The sequence below is a fragment of the Mustela nigripes genome, chromosome 5 (genome assembly GCF_022355385.1).
Source record: "Mustela nigripes isolate SB6536 chromosome 5, MUSNIG.SB6536, whole genome shotgun sequence".
NCBI lineage: Eukaryota > Metazoa > Chordata > Mammalia > Carnivora > Mustelidae > Mustela > Mustela nigripes.
This window is the reverse complement of record NC_081561.1, coordinates 125,559,124-125,584,898: the sequence shown is the minus strand read 5'-3', so window position 1 is coordinate 125,584,898 and position 25,775 is coordinate 125,559,124. Positions and strand designations below refer to the sequence as shown.

At 37.5% G+C, this 25,775-nt stretch overlaps 1 protein-coding gene across 2 annotated transcripts in view; it reads left to right on the top strand.

Annotated features, from left to right (window-relative positions):
- The window catches only part of PDSS2 (decaprenyl diphosphate synthase subunit 2), a 259,962-nt gene that overhangs the window by 157,839 nt on the left and 76,348 nt on the right, over positions 1-25,775 (top strand). For both annotated transcript variants that reach the window (XM_059401140.1, XM_059401141.1), the window contains exons 3-4: positions 124-322; positions 24,160-24,234. In XM_059401140.1, coding sequence (XP_059257123.1) covers positions 124-322; positions 24,160-24,234 — 274 coding nt within the window. The remainder of the gene's footprint in view (positions 1-123; positions 323-24,159; positions 24,235-25,775) is intronic.

Here is a 25,775-nt window from a genome sequence, read left to right as displayed (position 1 = left end):
AAAAAAAAAAAAAGAGGGAGAGGGACTAGTCACTGAAATAGTTTGCTGTTGAGCACTGAAGTCTGCCATTACTGATACGGTGATGTTCTTGACACTCAGCCAAGTCTCACCTTCATGTTTCAGTCAAAGAAGTTTGGCAGAGATCACGGAACTTATCCATACTGCTCTCCTCGTGCATCGTGGCATAGTAAATTTAAATGAGCTGCAATCTTCTGATGGACCACTGAAAGACATGCAGTTTGGAAATAAAATAGCTATCCTGAGTGGAGACTTTCTTCTAGCAAATGCCTGCAATGGACTAGCGTTGCTGCAGAACACCAAGGTAATGGCGGGCAGGTTACTCGTGTCTGGATGACTTCCAGATGTGGAGGTCTGTGCGCCCCCCTGCCCTAGCTCCCCGCATGGAGATGCTCAGTAAAATTGTAATGATGGTGGTGGAGTGTCAACACCAGTAAAGCTGGTAAATGCGAGCAAAGAATTTTGAAATTAACTCGGGTTTTTTCTGGTTATAATGATTTGTTCATTATAGAATACTGTTAAATATTTAACAGAGAGAATATATATATATATAAACATATATTACCTATATTGCCTCACTATCCAGAGATAATCACTGTTATTAATATTGTGATGTATTTCCTTTTAAGCTTTTTGTTTGCTTACTCCTACCTTTATATATGTGAATTTTTTGTAACATAGGTGAGAACTTACATGTATAAGAACTTACATGTATAGTCCTGCCTATTTTTTCCTACTTCGTATTATGATGTGGGTATTTTCCCATGTTATTAGTATTTTTCACAAATTTGTTAGTGGTTGCATAATATTCAGTTATTTAGATGTAATATCATTTATTTAACAAATGTCTCATTCTAGGCACTTAAGTTGCTTCTCATTTTTTATTGTCATAAACAGATCTGCAGTAAACATCTTTACACAGTAGTATCCCTCCTTCCAGATTATTTTGTTCAGATAAGTACCTAAAAGTGGCTCAAAGGGTTTAGACATTTTCAGCATTCTTGATACATACTGCCAAGCTGCTCTCTAGAAAATTGTAGAGATATTCCTTGTATATGAATTTGAGTTAGATTTAGTTATAAAATAACAGTGGTCAAAACAAGATAGGATTTATCCTTTTTCATGTAAAAACATCCAGAACTAGGCAGTATAGTCTTGGGTTGATTCTCCAAAGTCAAGAGCAAAGGCATTTTCTGTCTTCTGCTCTGCCATCCCTATCTTACTCTGTAATTTTGGCCCCGGATAGCTGCCATCATGTTCTTCCTCTGGTCAATAGGAAGGGAGGAGGAGGAAGACAGAGAAAAGCAGATCTCCTTCACCTGAAAGTCAAGAGAGGGTACATCCTCGTTTGCTAAGGAGAGTCTCAGTGTAAGTCCACTGTCCCAGAATTCCAAAATGACTTAACATTTGTCTTGGATTTTCTTCTTTTAACAGAGAACAGTTACTAATAATTACATTAGGAGGATCCAGGATGGGTTTCATAGATGTCTACTTTATACTTCCAACCTCTGCCTCAGTTTTTGTCTAGTGTGGCTAGTAGAATGGGAGACCCATATACAATGGAGAATGTTTTCATGTAGATGTTAAATCTGGAGGACAACCAGCAATAATTCATCTCTTTTCCCAACCCTTTCATATACCTCCCAATCAAGAACAGAACACAGGGCAGCTGCTCATAGAACAAAGTGCAGTGAATGTCTAGATTAACCATTAATTTCTTCCTGTATTGGGTGTAGAAGTATTTGACATTGCTGCCCCAGCTGGCCACTTGATGTATCTCCCAAATGTACTATGGCCTACAAGAGTCACCAAGCTACTAGGTACCAGTCCCAAAGTCCAGTGGGAAACAGAGTAAGGTAAGAAGTAGGGCATCGGTGAAGACCTGTGGGAAATAGAGACCGATCAGAGAGGGTAGGGAGTAAACTGAGCACATTGGCTTGTGTAATATAAACCTATAATTATTTTATTGTTTGGCAGCACTTTATTTTTGCAATAAACCCTTTTGGCAGCAATAAGCTAAAACTATACATTTCATTTTTTAAAGTACTGAGAAAGTTGATAAGGAATGTGTAATTTGCACAAAATGTTGGCATTTACTATCCACTGCAGAGGCCATACTGGTATCACTAACCACATGAAAACAGGAAGCATCAAATCTGCTGAAAAAATGAAACCTAACTTGTAGACAAATGCCTGTTTTTCCAGATTAATTTCACTCATTCTCATCTACAGGTTTTTAATGTACACATAGGAGAAGGTAAGCAATCACTTTATATTTGTTGGCTCCCTTGGCAGAAGAAAAATGTTGGAAACAATTAAATAATTACAGTTTCAGTTGAGTGCCAGCCTGGTACTTAAAGTATTAAATCATTTTAGTTAATTAAAAAAAATGTTTCATTTTTTCCATCCACTATGGGACCAAGGTAAAGCTTTTGGAAGTATACTCTATCAAAGATAAAACCATTATGAGTGAGTTTAGAAATTCAATGTAAAGTACAACATGGGGGGCGCCATGGGTTAAAGTACAACCTGGGTGGCTTAGTGGGTTAAAACCTCTGCCTTTGGGGGCGCCTGGGTGGCTCAGTGGGTTGGGCCGCTGCCTTCGGCTCAGGTCGTGATCCCGGCGTCCTTGGATTGAGCCCCGCGTCGGGCTTCCTGCTCGGCGGGGAGCCTGCTTTCTCCTCTCTCTCTGCCTACCTCTCTGCCTACTTGTGATCTCTGCCTGTCAAATAAATAAATAAATAAATAATCTTTAAAAAAAAAAAACCTCTGCCTTCCGCTCAGGTCGTGATCCCCGGGTGCTGGGATCGAGCCCCGCATCGGGCTCTCTGCTCGGCAGGGAGCCTGCTTCCCTTCCTCTCTCTTTGCCTGCCTCTCTGCCTACTTGTGATCTTTGTCTGTCAAATAAATAAATAAAATCTTAAAAAAAAAAATGTCCTTGCTACACTGCGAAACTATGGAGTAGTTGGAATTCACTGTGATGTACCCATAATTCCTAATCGCATCTTAACAAGTATTAACATTCTATTAATTGAAATAGAAGGTATTATTATTAAAATTTACAAGTATCTTTAATGTTCAAGTCTTCAAATTGTAAGATTTTGAGGATTTTGGTGTTGAGTACAAAAATACAGCACCACAGTGTGTACCTTCTGTCTCTATTGCCTACCATTAATCAGATTTTCAAAATCTTTATACCCAACATTATATTATATTATATATAATGTATACATTATATATGTATAATAACAAAATATTAATTTTGTTATACATGAATCATAAGATTTTGGTGACATCTTGCTCAAAATCCATTAGAAATGTAGAAGTCTTCAACAAATAGAACACATAATGAACGTTTTAGGGAATTACAGTGAAAACAATGAGTGAAAATTCCATTGGAATTTTTCCTTACAAAAACAAGGGAGGAACAGAACAAAATAAATAGTAAGATCTCAAATGCTACCCAAGATTAAAATTTACAATTCTATAATTGTGCTTTGGAATATCTCACCTTGCAAGAAGAATACTTTGGTATGGCTGCTATTTTGAATAAATTACACATATACGAGTAAAATGAAATTGAGAAGGCCTAGATTTTGTAGCATCTAATTTTAGTAAAAACATTCAGAAGAATCATAGAGGCAATTTATTTGACAAGCTTTGTCTTATAAAAATATTTGTCAAAGAAAGGTACTCTGAAGGAAGCAAAAAGATAGTACCTTGAAAATATTTGGGCCAGGGGCGCCTGGGTGGCTCAGTGGGTTAAAGCCTCTGCCTTCGGCTCAGGTCATGATCCCAGTTTCCTGGGATCGAGCCCCGCATCAGGCTCTCTGCTCAGCAGGGAGTCTGCTTCCTCCTCTCTGCCTGCCTCTCTGCCTACTTGTAATCTCTGTCTGTCAAATAAATAAAATAAAATCTTTAAAAAAAAAAATATTTGGGCTGGAATAGTTACACTTTACAATATCTTAAAAATTAGAATTGAGTTTCTCTTCCATCTAGCAGATGTGCTCAGAGCTTACCAGGTAACTAGAATCTGTAGAATGAGCATTTTCTCAATGATCTACCAATAAGAATCAATTGAAGTTATCAATAATTTCAAATTAGTCATAAGAAGCCCTGTGACGAATATTGCTGGCAGTTTTATTCTTAAATACTATATATATATATGTATATATATCTATTTTTTTTAAAAGATTTTATCCATTCATTTGAGAGAAAGAAAGAGAGAGAGCACAAGCAGAGAGGAGAGAGAAGCAGTCTCCCTACAAGCAGGGAGTTCAAGAAGGAGCTTGATCCCAGGACCCTGAGATCATGACCAGAGCCAAAGGCAGACACTCAACCAACTGAGCCACCCAGGCACCCCAAAATGCTGTATTTTTCAAAGCACATTCTTCAGGGGCACCTGGCTGGCTTGGTCAGTAGAGCATGTGACTCTTGATCTCTGGGTTGTTGGTTGAATCCCCATGTTGGGTGTAGAGATTACTTAAAACCTTTTTAAAAATAAAATAAAAGCACATTCTTCAGAGAAATGCCAGTTACATAATATTAGGGACAGATATGGCTAAGAAATGTGTTAAAGTATATAAATAGATACCAAGAATAATTATTCTAGGGGTGCCTGGGTGGCTCATTCGTTAAGCATCTGCCTTCAGCTCAGGTCTTGATCCCAGGGTCCTGGAATCTAGCCCTGCATCAGGCTTCCTGCTCAGGGGGAGCCTGCTTCTCCCTCTCCCACCCCTCCTTCTTGTGTTCCCTCTCTTACTGTGTCTCCCTCTGTCAAATAAATAAATAAAATCTTTAAAAAAAAAAAGGATAATTATTCTACTAGCTGTTTTTTAATATTCAAATAATCAATATAGAGTTTTTTTGTTTTAATGTACATGGATATATGTTTTTCTTTTTAAATTTCATTTTTTTTAAGACTTTATTTATTTATTTGACAGAGAGAGATCACAAGTAGGCAGAGAGGCAGGCAGAGTGAGAGGGGGAAGCAGGCTCCCCTCTGAGCAAAGAGCCCGACATGGGACTCCATCCCAGGACCCTGAGATCATGACCTGAGCCGAAGGCAGCGGCTCAACCCACTGAGCCACCCAGGCGCCCCTAAATTTCATTTTTGAAAATAGTTTTTGAACTTGTTAACAAGTCTACCAACAGAGTAAAGTCAATTGCTAATAAATACATGTTTCAAAAAGGATAATTTTTTTTTTTTTTTAGCACTCCCTTTTATTCTCAAGTGTCCCAGTTTGGATGATAAACTATACAGTATCACCTCTTTCAAGACATTTCTCAGAAGTCACTTAGGATGGTTCTGCTTACCAACTGGCCAGAATTTAATTATATGGCCACACCTACTTATAAGGGAGACTAGGAAATATAAACTTTCTTGTGAGTAGCCATGTGCCCAGACAAAAGTCTCGAAGATACACATAACAGATACTAGGAGACAAAGAGCATTCTGCCTTATCTCCCCATCACACTTTTGGCTAGCACATATTTTCATGAGACGGACTTGCTGATTTGTAGGGGGAAATGGTATGGTACCTTTAATATATAGTTTATATTCACATGGAAAGGAAGCCAGAGTAAGAAATGAATTGATTATATAAAATGGAATAATAGAGCATCTCAGATTTCCCTCTAGAGATTTATTACCATTTGGGTATTCTTTTTATTTTTATTTACCTTCAAATTGCTCTATTTTCTATGTGTATAGTCTGCTTTGATGCATCTCACTAAATCCTCGCCTTAACTGGAATTCATATGTTAGTGGAAGGATGACAGGTCCATTGCCTTTGAGAGCCCCTCTCTGACGGCAGCATCCATCTTTCCTCTTGACCTATACCTGCTGTGGTCTGTGATGAACTTTAGGTCTTGGGAAAGGAGGAGACCTCAGAAAGTACAGGCCTGGTATTGTTTCTGGTGCCTGGCACTGGCCACTCGTAGGTTAGACCCACATACCTAAGAAGAAGAGCTGTTCAGGATTTGGTAACTAGATCCACATTTCAGTAATTAGCTGACAGCCTGGCCCCACCTTAAAACGAGACTTACTGCCTTTCAACAAATTTCTGTTTTCTCTAATCATTAGTTTTAACATACTTTAAGCTATTCTGATGAGATCTTACATAAGGTTAAGAAGATGGTATTTCATACAAATATAATCATACTGTAACGACATAAACAAGTATTTGTTTGCTTTAGCAAACTCACTTTATGGGAATGATGTTTAATGTGTTCCTTTTTCCTAGCTAGCTTGCATCATTCACACATCTTTCTTTCAGTGCAGTTCAAGTTCAGAGAAAATGGAAGCTTTACTCCCATCAAAATCAATTCTGTTTCATAGTTTGTGAAACACTCTTGGTGTTTTGCATTCAGAAGCATCACTATAAATGTTCCAGAGTCTAAGACCTCCACCATCTGCTCCATTAGGCACTGGATTTCAGTGGCAGTATTTGATTAAAAAAAAAAAAAGAAAAGAAAAGAAAACCAACCCCCCCCCACACACACACACAAAATAAAAACTGCATATCCAAACAACAGTTCAGCCCGAAGCTTCTCCTTGAAATAAGAATGATCAGGCATTTTCCTTCCTCTTCAGTGAGCTCTAATACCTTCATGGTCTCTACACCGTTTTGCACTTTTAGATTTTCGTTTTATTGACTTTTTGGTGAGGAATTTCTTTTTCCTTTTTAGTCCATGGTATATTGTTTTTTTGTTTGTTTTGGGTTTTTTTTGAAGATTTTATTTATTTATTTGACGGAGAGAGAGATCACAAGTACACAGAGAGGCAGGCAGAGAGGGGGAAGCAGGCTCCCTTCTGAGCAGAGAACCCAATGTGGGGCTCGATCCCAGGACGTGGGGATCATGACCTGAGCCAAAGGCAGAGACTTAACCTACTGAGGCACCCAGGCACCCTGGTATATATATTTTTAAATGTGATAATTGTGTGTTGAATTGAAGCCTTTCTTCTATGCAACCATTCTGTTCATTTAAAAAAAAAAAATAGGATCCTTTTGTTTCTTGTTCTTCAAAATTTGAAGAAAATTTTAAAGGCTCTATGAAGGTCCATTTCAAAAGATACTTCACTGGATCAGTTCTTGTGAAACATCTTGAGTACCATGTCCAGGGGTCTATAATTGGTCTCTACAAATCTAGGCTCCTAGTACCTCTCTTTTAATCATACTACAGGGTTTCCAAACCATGTGAACACTAGTTTAAACTGAGGAGATTATAAGGGGTAACAAAAGTTCTTGAAAGTCAAGAATTCTCTTTGATAAAGCAAATATTCTGTACTCAGAATGAATTCCTTTCATTTAAATACTTGACAGCTTATTTTTTTTTAAGGAAAATAGTTATACCTCAGAAGAAGACTAATTTTATTAAATGAGTTCCCAGAAGCTTAAGTTGATTAAGGATAGTACTAATCAATAAACATTTTTTAGGCGGAGGAGGAGATAGTGATAAATATTTCTTTGGGGCAGTGTTAAATTTTTTCAAGTTCTATACATGTGGTGAATGCCTTAGTAAAGTTAGATTTCTATTTAATGATGTTTTAATTTTCTCTTACAAGAAAGAAACATTGTTGATAGATGAATGGGTAAAGAAGTTGCGGTATATATACCGTGTGCTATATATATTTATATGGAGGTGTGTGTGTGTGACTATTACACAGCCATAAAAGGAGTGAAATCTTACCATTTGTGACAACATGGATGGACGTAGACGGTATTATACCAAGTGAAATAAATCAGACTCAGAAAGACAAATGTCATATAATCTCATTTATATGTGGAATCTAAAAAGCAAAACAAATGAACAACAGAACAGAAACACTCATAGGTACAAGAAACAAAGGGGTGGGGTTTTCGTGGACAAAATAGATAAAGGGAATTAAGAGAAAAAACTTACAGTTATAAAATCAGTAAGTCACAGGATGTAATATACAGCCTAAGGAACACAATAATATTGTAATAACTTTGTATGGTGAAGGATAGTAACTAGACTTCTTGTAGAGCTCATTCTGCACTGTATCAAAATACCACATCACTGGGGCACCTGGGTAGCGCGGTCAGTTAAGTGTCAGACTCGGTTTCAGCTCAGGTCACCATCTCAGGGTTGTGAGATCGAGCCCCATGTCCAGTTCTGCATTCAGCACAGAGTCTGCTTCAAGATTCCCTCTGGCCTCCCTCTGCCTGCCACTCCCTCTGCTTGTGCTCTCTCTCTCTCTCTGGCAAATAAATGACATCTTTAACAAAACAAAAAAGATTCTCTCTCTCCCTCTCTCTCTTCCCCTTCCCCATTCTCTCTCTTTCTCTTTCTAAAATAAATCTTTTTTTTAAAGATTGCATTACTGTAATGTACACTTAAAATAGGCTATTGTATGTCAATTGTACCTTTCTTTAAAGAAGAAAAGAAAAATTTGTCAGCAATAGCAGTGAAAAGAGAGGGGCACCTGGGGTGGCTCAGTCTGTGTGGTGTGTCGACTTTTAGCTCCTGTCATGATCCCAGGGTCCTAGGATACATCCCTGCATCAGGCTCCCTGCTCAGCAGGGAGCCTACTTTTCCCTCTCCCTCTGCTGCTCCCCTCCAGTTTGTGCTCTCTCACTCTTGCTCTCTCTCAAATAAATAAATAAATAAAATCTTAAAAAAAAAAAAAAAAAGGCAATGAAAAGAGAGACCATAGCAGTGAGGGAACAGACAGAACTTAATACAGAATTTCAGTATATAGTATGTCACTCTTTTCACAGTGACAGCTTTTTTTGAGGGTCTGTATTTAACTTGGTAATTAAAGTTAGCATATTTGTAGCAACTTTAATTTTTTATGACTTACTCATTCTACCAATTTTCCATTTTCTTGTGCTACTGGGTTTTTTTGTTGGGTTTTTGTTTTTTTTTGTTTTGTTTTGTTTTGTTTTTTAGTTTATTTATTTATTTATTTAGTTGACAGAGATCACAAGTATGCAGAGAGGCAGTCAGAGAAGGAGAAGGGGAATGCTACTGGATTCTTGTCTGAATTTCTGCATTATGTGTTTATTTCTGTACTTCTTCTGGGGCAGACAGTAAGAACAAGTGTTCTGCAGTGATAAGAAATTCAGAGCTGTTTTATAATTGCCAAGGGTAAAATTAGCAAAGTCAATTATTCTCCCTTTGGCTTTTCCCTGAAGATATTAGGGGTCTTCAAGGTAATTGCCTTAGGTAACACTTAGATTTTTAAATATCTCTAAGTATAGAAATTGGTATATTAATCCTCTGGTAATTGTCTTCTTACTATTATAGTTGTCGTCACATAAGTGTGAATTAACAAAATTTTGAATTCAAGAATGAGTTTAAAAATTAGTATTTTGAGTTTTCATTCATTTTCAATTATGGAAGCCAGGGACAGCTTTTTGTTCTGGTACTTCACTATCCACAAACCCTAGGCTTTGAGACCTTAGAATGCCTCTTTTTAAGCCATAAATTCCCTGACTCCATTGGAATAAGTTGCTCTCTGTTGTGTTCATGTAGACTTATCACTGAATCCTGGAATGATCGGGTCATACCAGAGTCTAGAATTTTAGTGTCCGAGCATCAAGCTACCAGGTATGCTGAATAATTGGGGGGAAAACATGAAATGGAAAAGCACTCTAATTTAAAAATCTGGCTGACCATTAGAGGTTTTTTTCAGGTCCCTGTTTATTTTGTAGACTGGATCTGTAGTTTAGGATTAAGCCACAGTACAAATAAGGCTGTGTGGATTACTACTTGTCATCTTTTTTTAAGTCTTTCATTTTACATCTATAGTGATAACCCTAGTATTTAAAAAATTGAACTCACCATGGTTTTGGTTTTTTTTTTTTTTCTATTTGTTTAGTCATTTTCATTTAATGGACCTTTCACTCTACATCAGGTGGGAGAATGTGAGTTAGCCTGGGTTTTGTTTGAGCACCCCTGAACATTATCGTGATGTCATTCCTGGGGACTGTTCTATTAAGCATTAGTGATTTATCTTTCTAAATAACCAGGGGCACAGATGTACTCCTTATATAGCTGATGTATTTCCTTATGTTAACTTTGTTTTCCTAAAGGCATAAATATGTTGTTGTTTACAAGGAAGATTTTTGTTTGTATAAATAATGTTTAATTTATGCATATAAATCTCTTCCTTTTACACCATCTATATATTTTAATAAAGAGACTGCTATTGGTTACTTGATGTTTATATTATTTGTTGTATTAATTCTACTTTCAAATTCATGTTAAAAAGTGAAATGTGGGGGCGCCTGGGTGGCTCAGTGGGTTAAGCCGCTGCCTTCGGTTCAGGTCATGATCTCAGGGTCCTGGGATCAAGTCCCACATTAGGCTCTCTGCTCAGCAGAGAGCCTGCTTCCTCCTCTCTTTCTCTCTCTCTGCCTGCCTCTCTGCCTACTTGTGTTCTCTCTCTCTCTGTCAAATAAATAAATAAATAAAATCTTAAAAAAAAAAAAAAAAGTGAAATGTGGAGCACCAGAGTGGCTCAGTCGGTTAAGCTCTTGATTTGGCTCAAGTCATGACCACAGGGTTGTGATATTGAGCCCTGCATTGGGTTCCATGCTGGGTGAGGAGCCTATAAAGATGCTCTTCTCCTCCCCCTCTTTTTCCCTCTGCCCCCTTCCCCCTCAACTCATGCACATGTTCCATCTCTCTTTAAAAAAAAAAAAAAGTGAAACCTAGGGGTTTCAGTTGGTAAAGCATATCATTCTTGTTCTTGTGGTCATGAGTTTAAGCCCTACATTGGGTATGGAGCCTACCTTAAAAAAAAAGTGAAACCTGGAAACATGTAATATATCATGGGAAATTTGAGATTTTCTTTGTCATATTCATTTAAAATAGATATTATGACCCTGTGTGAAATTATTGCTTTATTTGTTGAAATTATTGATTAATATCTTTAAGCCTCTTTGGTCTCCCACTCAAAATTAATGTTCTTTTTCTACATATAATCCACTCAAGTATTGGTTTTCAGGACTAGAGTAAATGTGTGCAGAAGGTAATTGGGTGTCATATGTTGTAACAATAAAGGCAACTATCTCCCTATCAGTTAAAGAAGCCAAAATGCTACGACAAAATTATAATTTCAGAATCCCCCAGTTTTTCCAGTTTATCATTTATTAACATAGCTAACTATTAAACAGACACTATATTCATTCTGAGCCACTTTCTTGATCTTTAAGGCAAAAGTGATAAATGATTGGTGTTTGAGAAGTGTACTAGAAACAAGAAGACAAATAATTATGCTTTTTTAAAATTTATGATCTCATTAAAAACTTGACCTTTGCCCTTTGGGTGCCATAAAACAATGGAATGAAGTGTCTTTTGCCAAAAGAAGGTCAAATGCCGTCATGCAAAATGGACACTTCTCTGAATGTCTGTCCACCAGGAAGTTGATGACCCAGAAGGGAATTTCTTCCATCTGGAATTCAAAGAAGCCCATTTTTAAAAAGTCTGTGTTCTACAAAAAAAAATCTATTCTCTAAAATGGGTAGAGTTGAAGCCCACACCCTGGTTGGCCATGAGAGGTAGAAATATGTTGGTATGGCACTTTCATAGTATACTTAATAACCTCAGTTTTGTCAATCCCTTTTTCTACTTTCCAGAAATAAAATTAATCAGAAGCCAGCTTTTTTTTTTTCCCTCTCCATTTTCACTGGCATAAATTGCTATTTCTCTAAAGCCAGAGGGAGAAAAAAAATCTTTTCAGCTTGAGTTATTCAGTACTCTTCCTTTTGCCTTTCTAATGATTTTACTCAAGGAACTTCCAGAGATAGGAGTTAACAAAAGTACTGGGTAGATGAACAGCTGATCCCTTTCCCTCCATTGTCAGCTGCCTGACCTCACATCTCTTCACTGTCCTTCCTTTATCCCATAGATTGGTCCTCAGTGCCTGTTTCTTTGTCTCTTATTGTTCCCAAATCTGTTAATTTCATCTCGGGCAATCCTCAGAGCATATACACACACTCTTCAACCCTTTTCTTCCTGTTTTTTTCATTCTTTATCTTCCTGTTATTTCAGAAAAATTGTTATCCATCCTTTTGCCTTCTCTGTGCTCCTTTCAAAGGAAAAATCAGCCAAGAAACTTTACTGAGTAGTTGACAAACATCAGAGTGAAGCTTGGAATGGCCTTTTGTTAAGAATAAGGGAAGTTAAAAAAAAAAAAAAGAAGGAAAGTTATATAATTAGAAATGAAGTGGATATGAGAAAGAACCAGTGTCTCTACCCTCATTTTCTTATTAAACCAAATTTCCCTATAACTGTCAATGTTTAAAGGCCATTTAAAAAATATTTCCTGTTTAGTTTTGTTTTCCTAATTGCAAGTATTATAAGATTGTGGTTTTCTATTTGATTTTCAATTATAAGTGTATGGCATTTCTAATGTTATGGGCTGCCCTGAGAACCTACCCACCATTTATAACCTCGAATGTTAGGAAAATGAGGTATGAGCTCCAAACAACTGATTTACAGATAATCTGGTAATCTGGTGCCTGGTTCTATAAGATTGATACCAAATTTGAACCCCATAAGCAAAAGAACAGGTAAGAGCATCCAAAAGGATCCATGTGACTGCTTATCATTAGTAGCCACATATAGCTTAGTTGTGTTGATATAATTTTGGTTTTAGCATTTCCATCATTTTCCTGGGTCCTCAGAGTTGTAAATACTCATGGAAAAAATTCACTCTAAGCCAAAGTTGGCTTATGGGGCTTTAACCCAGGAGCAAATTTTATTTATTTAGCAATAGTGATTGGGGAAGAGCCCTTTCCTGGCAGCTAATGACCTACTGGAGGACTCGTGTGCCCAAGGCAAAGCTGAAGGCCATTAGCCCAACAGGCCATTAACTGACAAATGCCTGACCCTGAGGTCATAGCTGATACTGTAAACTATGAACACATTAAAGTGGGTTTGTTGGAAAGTATGGCTGTGCCAAGAAAGTTTCTTTTTAAACATTTTGGAAAATGCATTGTTTGTTGTTATTCATGTGGCTTAATTGTCTTTGTTCTGGGGCCATTTTCACTGTGCACAGCATCAGTCATCAATAAACACCAAAACTATGCTCTGTGGCCATCTTTGATATTTAAAGGACAAGTTTTTCTAATTAGAATATCAGATTAACTACATCATTCCTAAGGAGCTCCAGCTTTCACTTCTGTGTGAAACTTATGTTTTCATGATGTGTTAAGCTGTGTAGCCCTTATTTATTTTATAGTTCTCAGAGGGGACCTATAAAGCCACATAAGTGGAAAGAACTCCAAAGTAGAAGTCTATGGACCTAGTTTCTATCATTTGTTTTGTTTTGTTTTTAATTGGTCAGTTAACATTGGACAGTTCATTTTATCTCTCAGGTTTTAATTGAGAACATTCATCTTTTTCTCTAGACTGTTTATCTAATGTCTTTCTTTCTTTTTTCTTTTTTCTTTCTTTTTTTTTGTTTTTTTAAAGTAAGCTCCATGCCTAACGTGGGACTTGAACTTAGGACCCTGAGATCAAGGGTCACATGCTTTACTGACTGAGCCAGCCAGGCATGCACCTCTAATGTCTTAATATTCCATTTTACAAGTGAAATTAGAAACTTCATGATGTAGGATATTCTTTAAAATTAGTACAAAACATTTAAAAAATTAAGAAAATAATTTAAAAAATAATATTAACAACTTACATTTTTGAATGCCTACTAAGTAGTAGACACCATAAGTGCTCTGTGTGTATTAACTAACTTAATTTCTCCTGAGGCATCGGAGAGAGTTAAGTAATTTCCTAGAGGAAATGGTAGAGCTGCTGTCTAATTTTAAAGGCAATGTGGCTCCAAAATCTCATGCTTAACTAAAGTAGAAAACAAGCACACCAGCTAAGAACAATGATACTTCTTTTTGCCAGCAATTTTGCAGTTACCAATATTGGAATTTATAATGTTTTAAATAATTAATAGTTTTTAAATATTGAAATAAATAGTTCAGTACAAACATCAATAGGAACTTTAAGAAACATTTTAGAAAAATAACTAGTAAGCAAAGACAACTTATTTTCTTAGTTTCCTCATCTGTGTAATAAAGGCATTATTCCATCTCCTATATCTTTACTGTTGACAATATTCTACAAATCTGAGTGTTGTAGGAAAGAGTGTATGTATATATGTGTGTATGTGTGTATATATATATAGATATATATATAGATATATCTATATATATATATCTCCAGATCCAGAAAATGTCATGAAATAGGAAGAAAAACAAAAGAATCGAGAAAAGGTTTTTATAAACTCAGAGATGTAAAAGAGAATTGAAAATATTTTTAAATGTCTAAGACCTAGAGATATAAATGCACATTTCAACCATCTAAAACAATACCCCAAATTAGTGAACTCACCTTTAAGGCCTGTTTGTCCTAGGAAACTGATATGGCTTAATTCTTTCAAGTTCAAACTTTAAAAGTCATAAGGGGATATGCAAATGTAAATTTCTGAAAATAGTGATTAAACGAAGGGATAGTTGTGCAAATTTATTTTGAAATAGTTATGACTTATACAACTGATTCACATATTGGAACAACAATTGGTAATGCAATAAAATTTTTTGTGTTTGTTGTGTTAAGCCATAAGAAGGTGAAATGCCATCGTGCACAATGGACAGTTCTCTGAGTGTCTGTCCACCAGGAAGTTGATGACCAGTAGGGAATTTCTTCCATCTGCCAGTTTAAAGTACCAGTTTAAAAGCCAATTATATCACCTATTTTCAGTCTTCATGTGAATTGTATCAACAACAATAAAAAAAAAAAAAAAACCAATTGTATCTCTGCAGATTGGAGAATTTCTAATCCAAGAGTATCCATTGTTTGATTCAAGGGTACCATGCAGCCAGTCTAAAGTTTCTACTACATGGTTTTTTGAAGGAGAAGGGAAAAAAAAGTATTAACTAATTTTCTAGAAGGCAGTACCAGTAGAGCCAGTTATTTTTAGAATTCCATTGATTCACAGATTTTGAAGAGCTGCAAAGGTATTTGGAAGAAATACAATTACAGTTTTAGACAAGATGCGTGGATTTTAATGCATATGAGTCATGCTTTTATTTCTGTGGTTGCCTTTGAAGTGCAAACCTTGGGATGTCTCTAAATCACAAACATCTGTCTTTTAATGTAGCCCAGTTTGAAGAGGAACTAATTGAACTAAAAATTGAACAATGTTATCCAAAAGAAATGGGATCCCAGGAATTTGCAAGATATATGTATGAATCTTAGAAAAATCCTGAGATTTTTAACTCTGGCCAAATGTGGTTTAGTTTTTTCATTTATCTAGTAAGATCAAAGCTAAAAGTCAATATTAGTGATGTGTATAAATCAAGATGGAAATATGTCCTAACACTATATCCCATAGTACCTGAGAATGATTCTGTTTTAACCTAACTTCTGCCTCTGTTTTAGTTCCACATTTAAATGTTTTTGAAATAAAGTGATAAAGAAGTTAACACCTTTATATATATTAACTTTATTTCAGAATTAACAATGTGTAAACTGCCTGTCAAAAATTTGGGGACCTTGGGTGCAGTTAAGATGGCTAACCAAGGTAGGAGCTATACATGACATATCAGCATAATATAAGGTAATATTTCAAAGTACAGATCACATGCTGTTTATTGGTGGGTAGTGAAATCACTTTAGCAAATCATTATCAACACTTTTTTTTAATGAAACACAGAAAATAGAGGGATAATGAAATTTTTGTTTTATGAAAATGTTCACTCATTTTTTATACATATGTATGCATGCATGTACAGTGTAATAATATAAAATATAGTTCCTCTGTGGCTGCAGCCTTAAAAATCTCGAAAGTTCATAGTATTAGTCCATGTTCTAGCTAGCAGCATCCTTTCAGCTGAGTGAAATAATGTACCACGATTCTGGTGTGCTTAAGTTTTCACATCATGAACTTGTGTTTCTCAAAGGTGGGATTAACTGTTAAGTAAGATCACACTTGGAAAATATCACTTAACATCACTGAGAGTGGCATCAAAGGAAGAAGCAATGAAAGCAAAATGGAGGTTATCAGCCACATGGGGGAAAAGAGAGCACATCACTGAAATAGCAGACATAATTCTCTCTGAGAACTTGTCAGAACAATGTGTAATAGTGCCGCTAAGTGTGGAACATCCTGACTACAATAAACTTCATATACAGAAATCCCTGTGTTGGAGATAGTGAAAAATATAGCAATTAAACTGCTTTCTGATGTTACAGTTACTTTCTTTTATGACTAAGCATTCAGTTCCCAGCAACTATGTACAGTTTTTGTAGTAATGCAAACTATTTAGCACAACCAAATTTTTTTTTAACCCACTAGAAAGCATCTCTTTTCCTTTATTTCTCATGAAAAGTTTCATTTTGGTGTAAGTATTTTAAATTAAAAACTTTTTCAGGAACCTAGTCACTGTTTAAGTCAATAAAAGATTGTTCTTTAGTAGTAAACAGTACAGTAACCATGCACCTTCATTGAAAAAGTGAACTCAGTATTTTTGGATTACTCTATCATTGCTACTGAAAGAAATCCAGGTCACCTGGGTGGCTCAGTCAGTTCAGCCTCTGCCTTCAGCCCAGGTCATAATCTCAGGGTCCTGGAATAGAGTCCCCCATCAGACTCCCTGCTTAGTGGGGAATCTGCTCCCTCTCCCCTTGGCTCTCCCCTTACTTATGTGCTCTCTCACGCTCTCTCTCTGCTTCTCAAATAAAATCTTAAAAACAAAATAAAGAGGGGCACCTGGGTGGCTCAGTGGGTTAGGCCTCTGCCTTTGGGTTGGGTCATGGTCTCAGGGTCCTAGGATCGAGCGCCACAGCGGGCTCTCTGCTTGGTGGGGAGCCTGTTTCCCCCTCTCTCTCTGCCTGCCTCTCTGCCTACTTGTGATTTCTCTCTCTGTCAAATAAATAAAATCTAAGAAGAAAGAAAGAAATCATATTTTGGCATCCTTACAATTATTATGAATAAAAAATGTATAAGCTACACAGTTACGCATTTCTGGTCATGGGACTTACTGTTGATAAAATGCAGATCCCTCTTATCTAGATAAGCAAACCGAGGCCCAGAAAAGTGATACGGCTGGCCCAGGGTCATGTAGCTCATCTATGTATTAACCTTCTAAGTGGTCAGTGACAAAGTAATGTCATTTATAAGATCATAACTATTTTCATTCATACAGTGCCCGGAACACAGTGAACTATCAGCAAATGTTTATGGAATGAATTAGTCAATATAGTATTAAATTTCAACACTGCATTTTCAAGCCATTTTCCTGAAGTTGTGGCCCATTTCTTTTAAGTTTTATCTTTTAAGTGATTTTTAAACTTTTCTTCAGCTCACTGAATTTTCTGAGCCCTTTTTGACAAATGTTACCAGTAGTTAGAGGCGATCAACCAATGTATCAGCTGTTCTAAATTAAAAATTAAGATTATCAATTTGCTTAGTTTTTGCTGCACCTGTCCTACTGGTTGTGCCATTTCTCTCTCTGCTCTTCCCCCTTAGCCAGAAAGAACTTCCAGCTCACTAGAACAGATTGCTCTCCCTCCCACAAATAAGCACGGTCTTACACATTTGGCAGCATTGAAAAGGCCCCCTTCAAAAAGCCTGCCCAGAAGCTTCCTCCAGAACTCTTGTGAGTCAGTGATGTGTTTATTACAACAGACCTTTCATCATTGTCTTCATTAAACCTGGTCCTTGTCTCATAGGAAGGAGTGGAGCGAACCACTCTTTCATAGACTTCATCAATGGCTTTATTAAAGCTACTCATTTATATTAATCAGCATGCAGATTAGGGCTCATCTGGGTTGTTTGTGCCCAGGTGGTGGGTGAGTAGATTTACCCCTGATTTGGCCACTGCGCTCATCCCTGTGTTCTTCAGAGGTCTTGTCTCCACTGAGGCTGCCAGCCTGAAAGCTCTGGCTGAGCACTGGGGACTGAGTCCACCTGGAACAAAGTCGTTTGCTTAAACCCAGTTTGTAAATGATAAAGTGCTTTACAAATGTTAGATGTTCTTATTGGTCTCTGTGGGAGAGCGCTGCTCCTTCAGCCATTCCTCCACCTCACCTTGGTGGCATAAGTAAATCTTTCCATCTTTAAATGCATCTCTCCGATGCTTAGTTTGCTGGAAGAGGACCTAAAGAAAGCGTGAAGCTCACCGCCCTGGTTACTATTAGCAGGCTCTTCGGCTGTTTTTCTGTAAGGCATTTTTCCCAACAGTATAGTTTTTGTGGCTTAAAAATAAAATCTTGGGCTGCCTGGGTGGCTCAGTGGGTTAAAGCCTCTGCCTTCGGCTCAGGTCATGATTCCAGAGTCCTGGGATGGAGCCCTGCATCGGCTCTCTGCTTAGCAGGGAGCCTGTTTCCTCCTCTCTCTCTCTCTCTGTCTCTGCTCACTTGTGTATCTGTCAAATAAAAAAAATCTTAAAAAAAAAAAAAAAAAAAAAAAAAAAAACCTAACTATCCCTTGAAATATCAAAGCTCTTTGGAAAGGACATATTTACGCTAAATATGTCTTTTGTTCCTCCCAAGATGTATATAAGGATTAATTCTTCCCTAAGGGCGTTTTACCTTTGCTACTGCTTCATGCATTGCTGTTTCTTCCTGGAGGTGGGGGAAGGAGTGTAATAAATTTGTGTGTAATTAATGCCGTCAGCACTGCAGATGCGTGCACGCACATGACTGTTTCCTTTGCTAGCAGCTGTTAAGAGTAGTAAAGGCTGAGGGGCTGTGGGTTCATTTGCCTCCTAAATAGAGTGATGGATCACACGTTGTCTTGTCATTCCACACTGTAGTAAAAACTGTCATTAAAGTAACCTCTCCGGCTCAAGTTTTTGAATGATGATTATAAATCTGTAATAGCCTCCACGGTTTCTATATACCAAACAGGTTAAGTACATAGCAGCCTTTTTTAAGTGAGTTAAAATACAACCGTACTATACCTTACTATGTAACCTCGGGTTATGCTGGCTTGAGCTTTCATTGAGCCGCATTTGTCTAAATATACAGCTATATTTTACTTGTAATTTGGGATAGGTGATCCTTTGGTCCTCTCCAGTGGTCTGGTTTACTAGTTAACCACCTACGACTCGGTTGAGACTGTTCTGTCTGACAAATGCTAACTGACAGTACTCCTCGATCACGTTCATTGAGAGAGGCGCAGCTTGTCTGCACAGAAGGCTTACCACCACTTACTGATCTTATTTTTGCTAATCCAAGGACTATTGATTGATCGATATTTTCCAGAAATCGGTTTGTGGACCCAGCTCAGGAAGGCTATCCGAGACGAAAAGCAGAGCATGCTTCCCAGCTCTCCACCCCAGCCCATGGAAATAGGGTTATTGTTTTACCTGATCATAAAAGCAGTACAATAAAAGGAGGCAGAAAATGTAGTACATTGTAAATTTCAGCCATGACAAGTTTAGCAATTATAAACTTAAGCAGTTCTGAAAAGTCAAAAAAGAACATTTTTTAATTAAAAATCATCGAGGAGCTTACCACTAACATTATCATTCTTATTAATGTTTTGTTGTCCTTTCAGACTTTTTTCTCAGCGTATATAAATACATAGATTGACCTCATTTTGTTTTAAAAATTTCTATTGTGCTTTTCTGTTTTATAACCAGCTTTTTTCTTTTCCTTAAGAAGATATTACAGATATCTTGGTACAGCAGTGTGAGGATGTCTTTTGGTCATTGTTCTCCTACTGCCCCTACTTCTCCCATTTCCTGTTTTTTATGTTAAGAATTTTAGTACAGATGAGGGCATAATCACTGCAACACCTTTTGCAAGGGTATATACATCGCTTTTGCTTTTCAGTTAAGAAAAATCTTTGAATTGCAGTTACCCTTGCCAAAAGATAAAGAATGAATCAATTACATATTCCCCTGAGACTGATGAAATTTGTCCTTTAAATTAACCATTTAAGAAATTAATTCCATCGGGTGCCTGGGTGGCTCAGTGGATTAAGCCGCTGCCTTCGGCTCAGGTCATGATCTCAGGGTCCTGGGATCAAGTCCCGCATCAGGCTCTCTGCTCAGCAGGGAGCCTGCTTCCCTCTCTCTCTCTGCCTGCCTCTCTGCCTACTTGTGATCTCTCTCTGTCAAATAAATAAATAAAATCTTTAAAAAAAAAAAAAAGAAATTCATTCCATCAATTACAGCTCAATAAGATAATAGTAATAATAAATGTATTCCATACAGGATGGTCCAAGAAGCCAGCTCATAACATGGACAGTCTGAAGTTACCACTTCTGGCTCACTGAAATCTAGGGTGTTACTCAGAAGATTGGGGGAGAGTATGTAGCATTGCTGTATAGTGAGATTTCAACAGGACAAATGGTAGAGAAAATCATTTTGGTATTGCACGTGCAGGTAGGCATTTCTGCCATTCCTGCACCCTCCAGAAATGCAGAAATAAAGAGACTTATCTCCTGTTTGATTACTTTCTAGACAGCTAAAGTAAACTTCATAACATTAATGGTGACAGATTCTCTTCTACATATCCTCCACATTCACTCCTAGAGAGGAAGCGATGCATCCAAGTGGAGCCATTAGTTTGACTCAACTTTGCACTTGAACCTGATATCATTCTGAATCCAGCAGTGTGAATTCTTCCCCAGCATTAGAGCCATTCAAGACCCAGAATTCAGCAGTGTTGACCTTTCATTAACCCACGGAGGACATTTTTGTCAGCTGGTAGGGTGGACTACCAGTTATAATGGTTTAAAAAAGGGAACAGTTCAGAAAATGGAAATTGTTTCCATTATGTATCATTATGCTTCTAGGTATTGAAACCAAGGGCGACTGGGTGCAAACACTTTGACAAAGAAAGTAATCAGAGTTCAGATACAGAGAAAGGTCCATGTGAAGAGAACAGCTAAAAATAATCTAAGCAAAGATGACTCATCAAAGTTTACAAAAAAGCAGTTTTCAAATTTACATGCCTAATTATGAATACTAAGATTTGTATTTCTAGAAGCTCTGAATCAGAATTGGAAGGGACCTTAAAGAGTTATAGTTTGCAACTTCCCTCATTTTATAGTTGGGAAAACCCCAAACTCAGAGAAATTAATTGGTTTGCCCCAGATCTCACAATGGAATTAGTAGTAGGCCTTGCAGTAGAGTCTCGATCCTCTGGCTCCTAATGCCTGCTCTGTTTCATTATAGTCCTCTAATTTGTTGGGCTCCTAAGAGTGGCCAACGTCAATGCGCTTTTAGTCTATCTTCTTTTTGGAGTAGAAAATATTTGTAGGACACGTGGGTGGTTCAAATGGTTAAGCATCCGCCTTCAGCTCAGGTTATGATCTCTGGGTCCTAGGCTTGAGCCGCGAGTCAGGCTCCCAGCTCAATGGAGAGTCTGATTCTCCCTCTCCTTTTCTCTCTCCCCCCTGCTCATGGTCACTCTCTCTCTCTCTCTCCCTCTATCTATTGCAATGGAATAAATAAAATCCAAGAAAGGAAGGAAAGAAGGATGAATTTGCATGTCCCCCCTGAACCTAAGGAACAGAAGTTCTTGAATCTTATCTAGAGCACCAAGAAGTTGGGGGCTTGGCCTCTTAGACCCAGGAGATCTGGCAGTTAAGCTTCTGGGTTCTCTGGCTGCTACCATCCTTGCTACCATTTGTGGTTGCTGGAACAAATCACTCCACAAGAAGCTGAGGGAAAACATTAGGCAGGTGTTTTGGGGGGCACCTAGGTGGCTCAGTCAATAAGCCTCTGCCTTTGGCTCAGGTCATGATCCCAGGATCTTGGGATCAAGCCCTGCATTGGGCTCTCCGCTCACTGGGGGAGCCTGCTTCTCCCGCTCCCTCTCCCTACCGCTCTGCCTACTTCGCTTTCTGTCAAATAAATAAATAAAAATCCTTAAAAAAAAAAAAAATGCAGGTTCTTTCTTACTTTTAAGTACATCAGGTACCAAAACAGGTGAATGCCTATGTTAGTTAGCCATATATTGAAAAACATTCAGATCATTAAGTGGTCTTGTTAAAGTATGTGTAGCTGGTAGTCTTGTGGTCTTTCTAGAAATATTACAGTTTTAAAGGAGAATAATAAACACATCTCTGGTATAATTTTAAAAGTAAAGTCAACATTTCAGGCAATGGAAAGAGATTTACATGTGCACTGAGTAAGTCACCCATGCCTGGGAAACACTCAACTCCCCTAGGCTATTCCTGCTTTTCATAATCACTTACCTTCCAACACTTGTTAACCAGGGAACTCCAAAACTTTTTTCTCAGTGCTCGACATTGGCTTTCGAGGTGTGTTCTGCTCAAATAAGTAAGGCTTATTTGGAAATATGGGTTGTTTATAAATGGTGAACTTGTAAGTGCAGGTCTGCCTATATTTGCTAATTACATTAAAGAGAAAAAGTGAGAGAATAAAATGTTCCTGTTGCTTCTGCCTGGTCTGGAATTTCAAGGAAGTAAAGGCATAGTCTAGTTATCCAGAGTCATTGTTAAAAGTTCATGCCATCATCTTGACACTGAGCATTGGACTTTCTCTTTACAAGTTGCTCTTCACTTTACCAGTGCTGGTCTCAGAGCTCAAACTGTTTCAAAACCATAACATTTCTTAGTGAGTGATTGATCTGTATTACGTGTCCAGCCATCAGGGGGATCTTGGGATGTTGCTTGTATAAACTGTAATCCAATCTGATGCTGGGCATTTAGTTACAATCTTTTCATAGACCTATTGGCGATACTCTATCCTCCTGGATTTGGGAATAGGGCTTATCTGATACCTTTGGGGGGAAAAAATCCATTCATTTTCTTTCTTCCCCACTTAAATAACTCAACACATCTGGTAACACTGTAGGATCATTGTCCTTCTAGTTCCTCTGCAGCTCATATTGCTACAATATTTCTTAAGTATTTGGTTACCTAAAGGGCAATGTGATTAAAAAAAAAAAAAAAAGACTTTGTATAGGTCTTACAAATTAACCCATCTGCAGAGCTAGGGAAAAAAATGCCTTTAATCAGCAGAATTTCCCTATCAGCAGCCTTGTCTTTGTTAAACAGTATGAATGTAAATATAAATTTGGAGATAAATGTCCATGTGTTAAAATTTGTTAAAAAAAGTTTTTCCACAAATTAATATAATTTGCCTCTAAGAAAATGTTTTTTAAATCTAGGTTACCTGAGATTAAAGTATCTTGTTGTTTGGGTCTGTCTCCTTTGGGTTAATAATGTCTTCAATTACAAGAATGATAAAAGCTGAAACAAAATCCTTTAATTCAATCAGAACTGAGCTAAATTTTAGGAAGCAGAGAGTGGGAATCAGATACGGGAACTGCATAATATAGGAAGCTAAATATACAAGATATTAAGACTTCGTAAGAAGCGGTTGGGGCAGCTTTGAGGAAAATCTGTTTGAAATGGCTGCATTGAACATTAGAGTAAATAACACTATTTTATTCTCCTGAATTAAGATGGTTTATGCAAACAACTCTAAATTATACAGAGTTCCAAAGAGACTGCTTTCTGCTTGTTTTACATTCTGGAACAAGTTCAAAGCTTCTGATTTTGCTTGATTTTTTTTTTTAATAGCCTGAGCCTTGGAAATAATACAGGTTTGATGAATATGATTTCACTATCGCAGTTCTGTAAAAATTTTCAGTGTTTATGGTACATTTGACCCAGAGGCCCAACACCAAATATATCCACAGTGCATTTTAAGGACAACAGAATGAACATATTTGAAAGGTTAACCATTCTTTTGCTTTTGCTTTTCTTTCTGTATTAAGTGTGAAAATTAGCATTGTAATGGCTCCCAGAATGAAGATACTGAAAAAGAATCCACCTGACAGAAATAAACATACAGAAAATAAATCGTGTTAAGATTTCATTAGCTATCTAAAATTTAAGCTTAGGTTCAAAATGGCTATTACTGGATTTTCATGTATATTAGTTCAATGTTATGCTTGTAAGATCTTTTTTTTTTTTTAATTATGCCTGAAAAAAAAATTGGATCACCACTCTTAATATCCAGGTGGGCAGTGCCATTTGCCAGGATTTTTGTATATAACCCCATTTTTTCCATCAGGCACAAATACTGTCTTGCTACTAAGGCTCTTGAGGTAGAAACGGGGGCAAAAATTGTATAATTGTTTCTTTTAATGTTTTTTATTGTCTTTTAGGTTGTGGAACTTATAGCAAGTGCTCTTATGGACTTGGTACAAGGGGTATATCATGAAAATTCTACTTCAGCAAAGGTAAGGATTTGGTATTCATTATAAAATGTTAAGCTAAAAACCCTCGTGGCAAAACTAGAATTGATGAGCGAAAATGTCATTCTTGTTTTGTGTTTAAATTGTACATGACATTTTTTTTTTAGATTAGTGTTTTGGCTACAAATTCATGGCCATACGCTTAGTACATAGCAGATTTAGCCAATTAAAACAACCTCTTATCCTCTGGCTGGATTCACAGTCTGTTCAATCTACAGCAGCCCAGTAGACTCCAGGACGCTGCTGGCTGGCAGGTAGCACCGTCACCAGGCAGGCTGGAGAAGCAGCTTGTGCTGAGGTGCCTGGGCCCAGCCTGTCCCTCAGAGGAAGGGGCCTTCCATGTCCCTGAAGAGGGGACATGGTGTGAAGAAGATGACTTTTGGGGGGCAAGATCCAGAATTTACTGCGTTATTAAATTCTCAGTGATAAGAGGTAGGATAGTTGTGCAGTTGAATCATTTTGATTAATTATATAGATCTAGAATTAAGGTTTTTTGACTCATTTAACAGGACATCTTATGGGTTAGGTTTTATTTCTTTAAAATGCAGTTATTTCATTTCAGTAGGATATTGAATGTGAAGCAATTGCCTCATTGACCACCACCATCATTTACCATGGTATATACTGTTACACAGGATTCCTATCTTAGTGTTTCATTATTCTAACTTCTTTAGCGTCTGTATTAGCAAGATTTCTCTCACTGCAGATTAGAGAAAATATGCACGTATGCACATCTTAGGGTTTTTGACATTTCCATTTGAAAAAAGAAAGACAGATTTTACTGGAAATGAAACATAGAGCATGAACAACTTGGCTAAGAAATGTAGACGTATAACCCAGGGACTCCGGATGGTTCGGAGAATGGTAAGTAAAATATGAAGAATTATACCTCGAACGTCTGCTAATATTTGGTTCAAGGAACCATAGCTCCCAGTAGGCATATCTAGGTTCACCTAAGCAGCCTAGTGCTATGTGGGGGCCTGTCAGTATGTAGGACCACAGTGGGACCCCCTTTGCTGCATTTTTCAAAAACATAGCGTACTTCACTACCATTGCTGAGGGTACATAGCAGATTGTAAAAAGGAGGATTCTCGGTCTAGTTCCCTTGTAGGAAGTTGCCTTGTACATAGTATAATGAAGATGATGATAGCTGAGCACGTGACACTGTGGTAAGTCATTCATCTGTGTTTCTTCATTTAACCTTTACAGAAAGCCAGCTAGTGGACACTGCTGCTTCCCCATTTTACATATGTGAAAACTGAGGTTTAGAGAAGCTTAAATACTTGGCTCACAGTCGGACCACTTCTTAGCTGAGATTTGAACTCCAGAGCTCAGGCTCTTCACCTCTCATTTTTTGCCTCTTTACCTTAACGAAACCCCATTTGTTAGTGTCCTTCTGCCATACCTGAGATCTCATCATGTGGGATGACTATAGTGACCTCTTCTGGTGGTTGAGGCATTGGTCTCCCCTGGGATGGTTCTAAGATGTTGAACTTCGTTCCATGGAAGAGAGTAATAGTTACAGT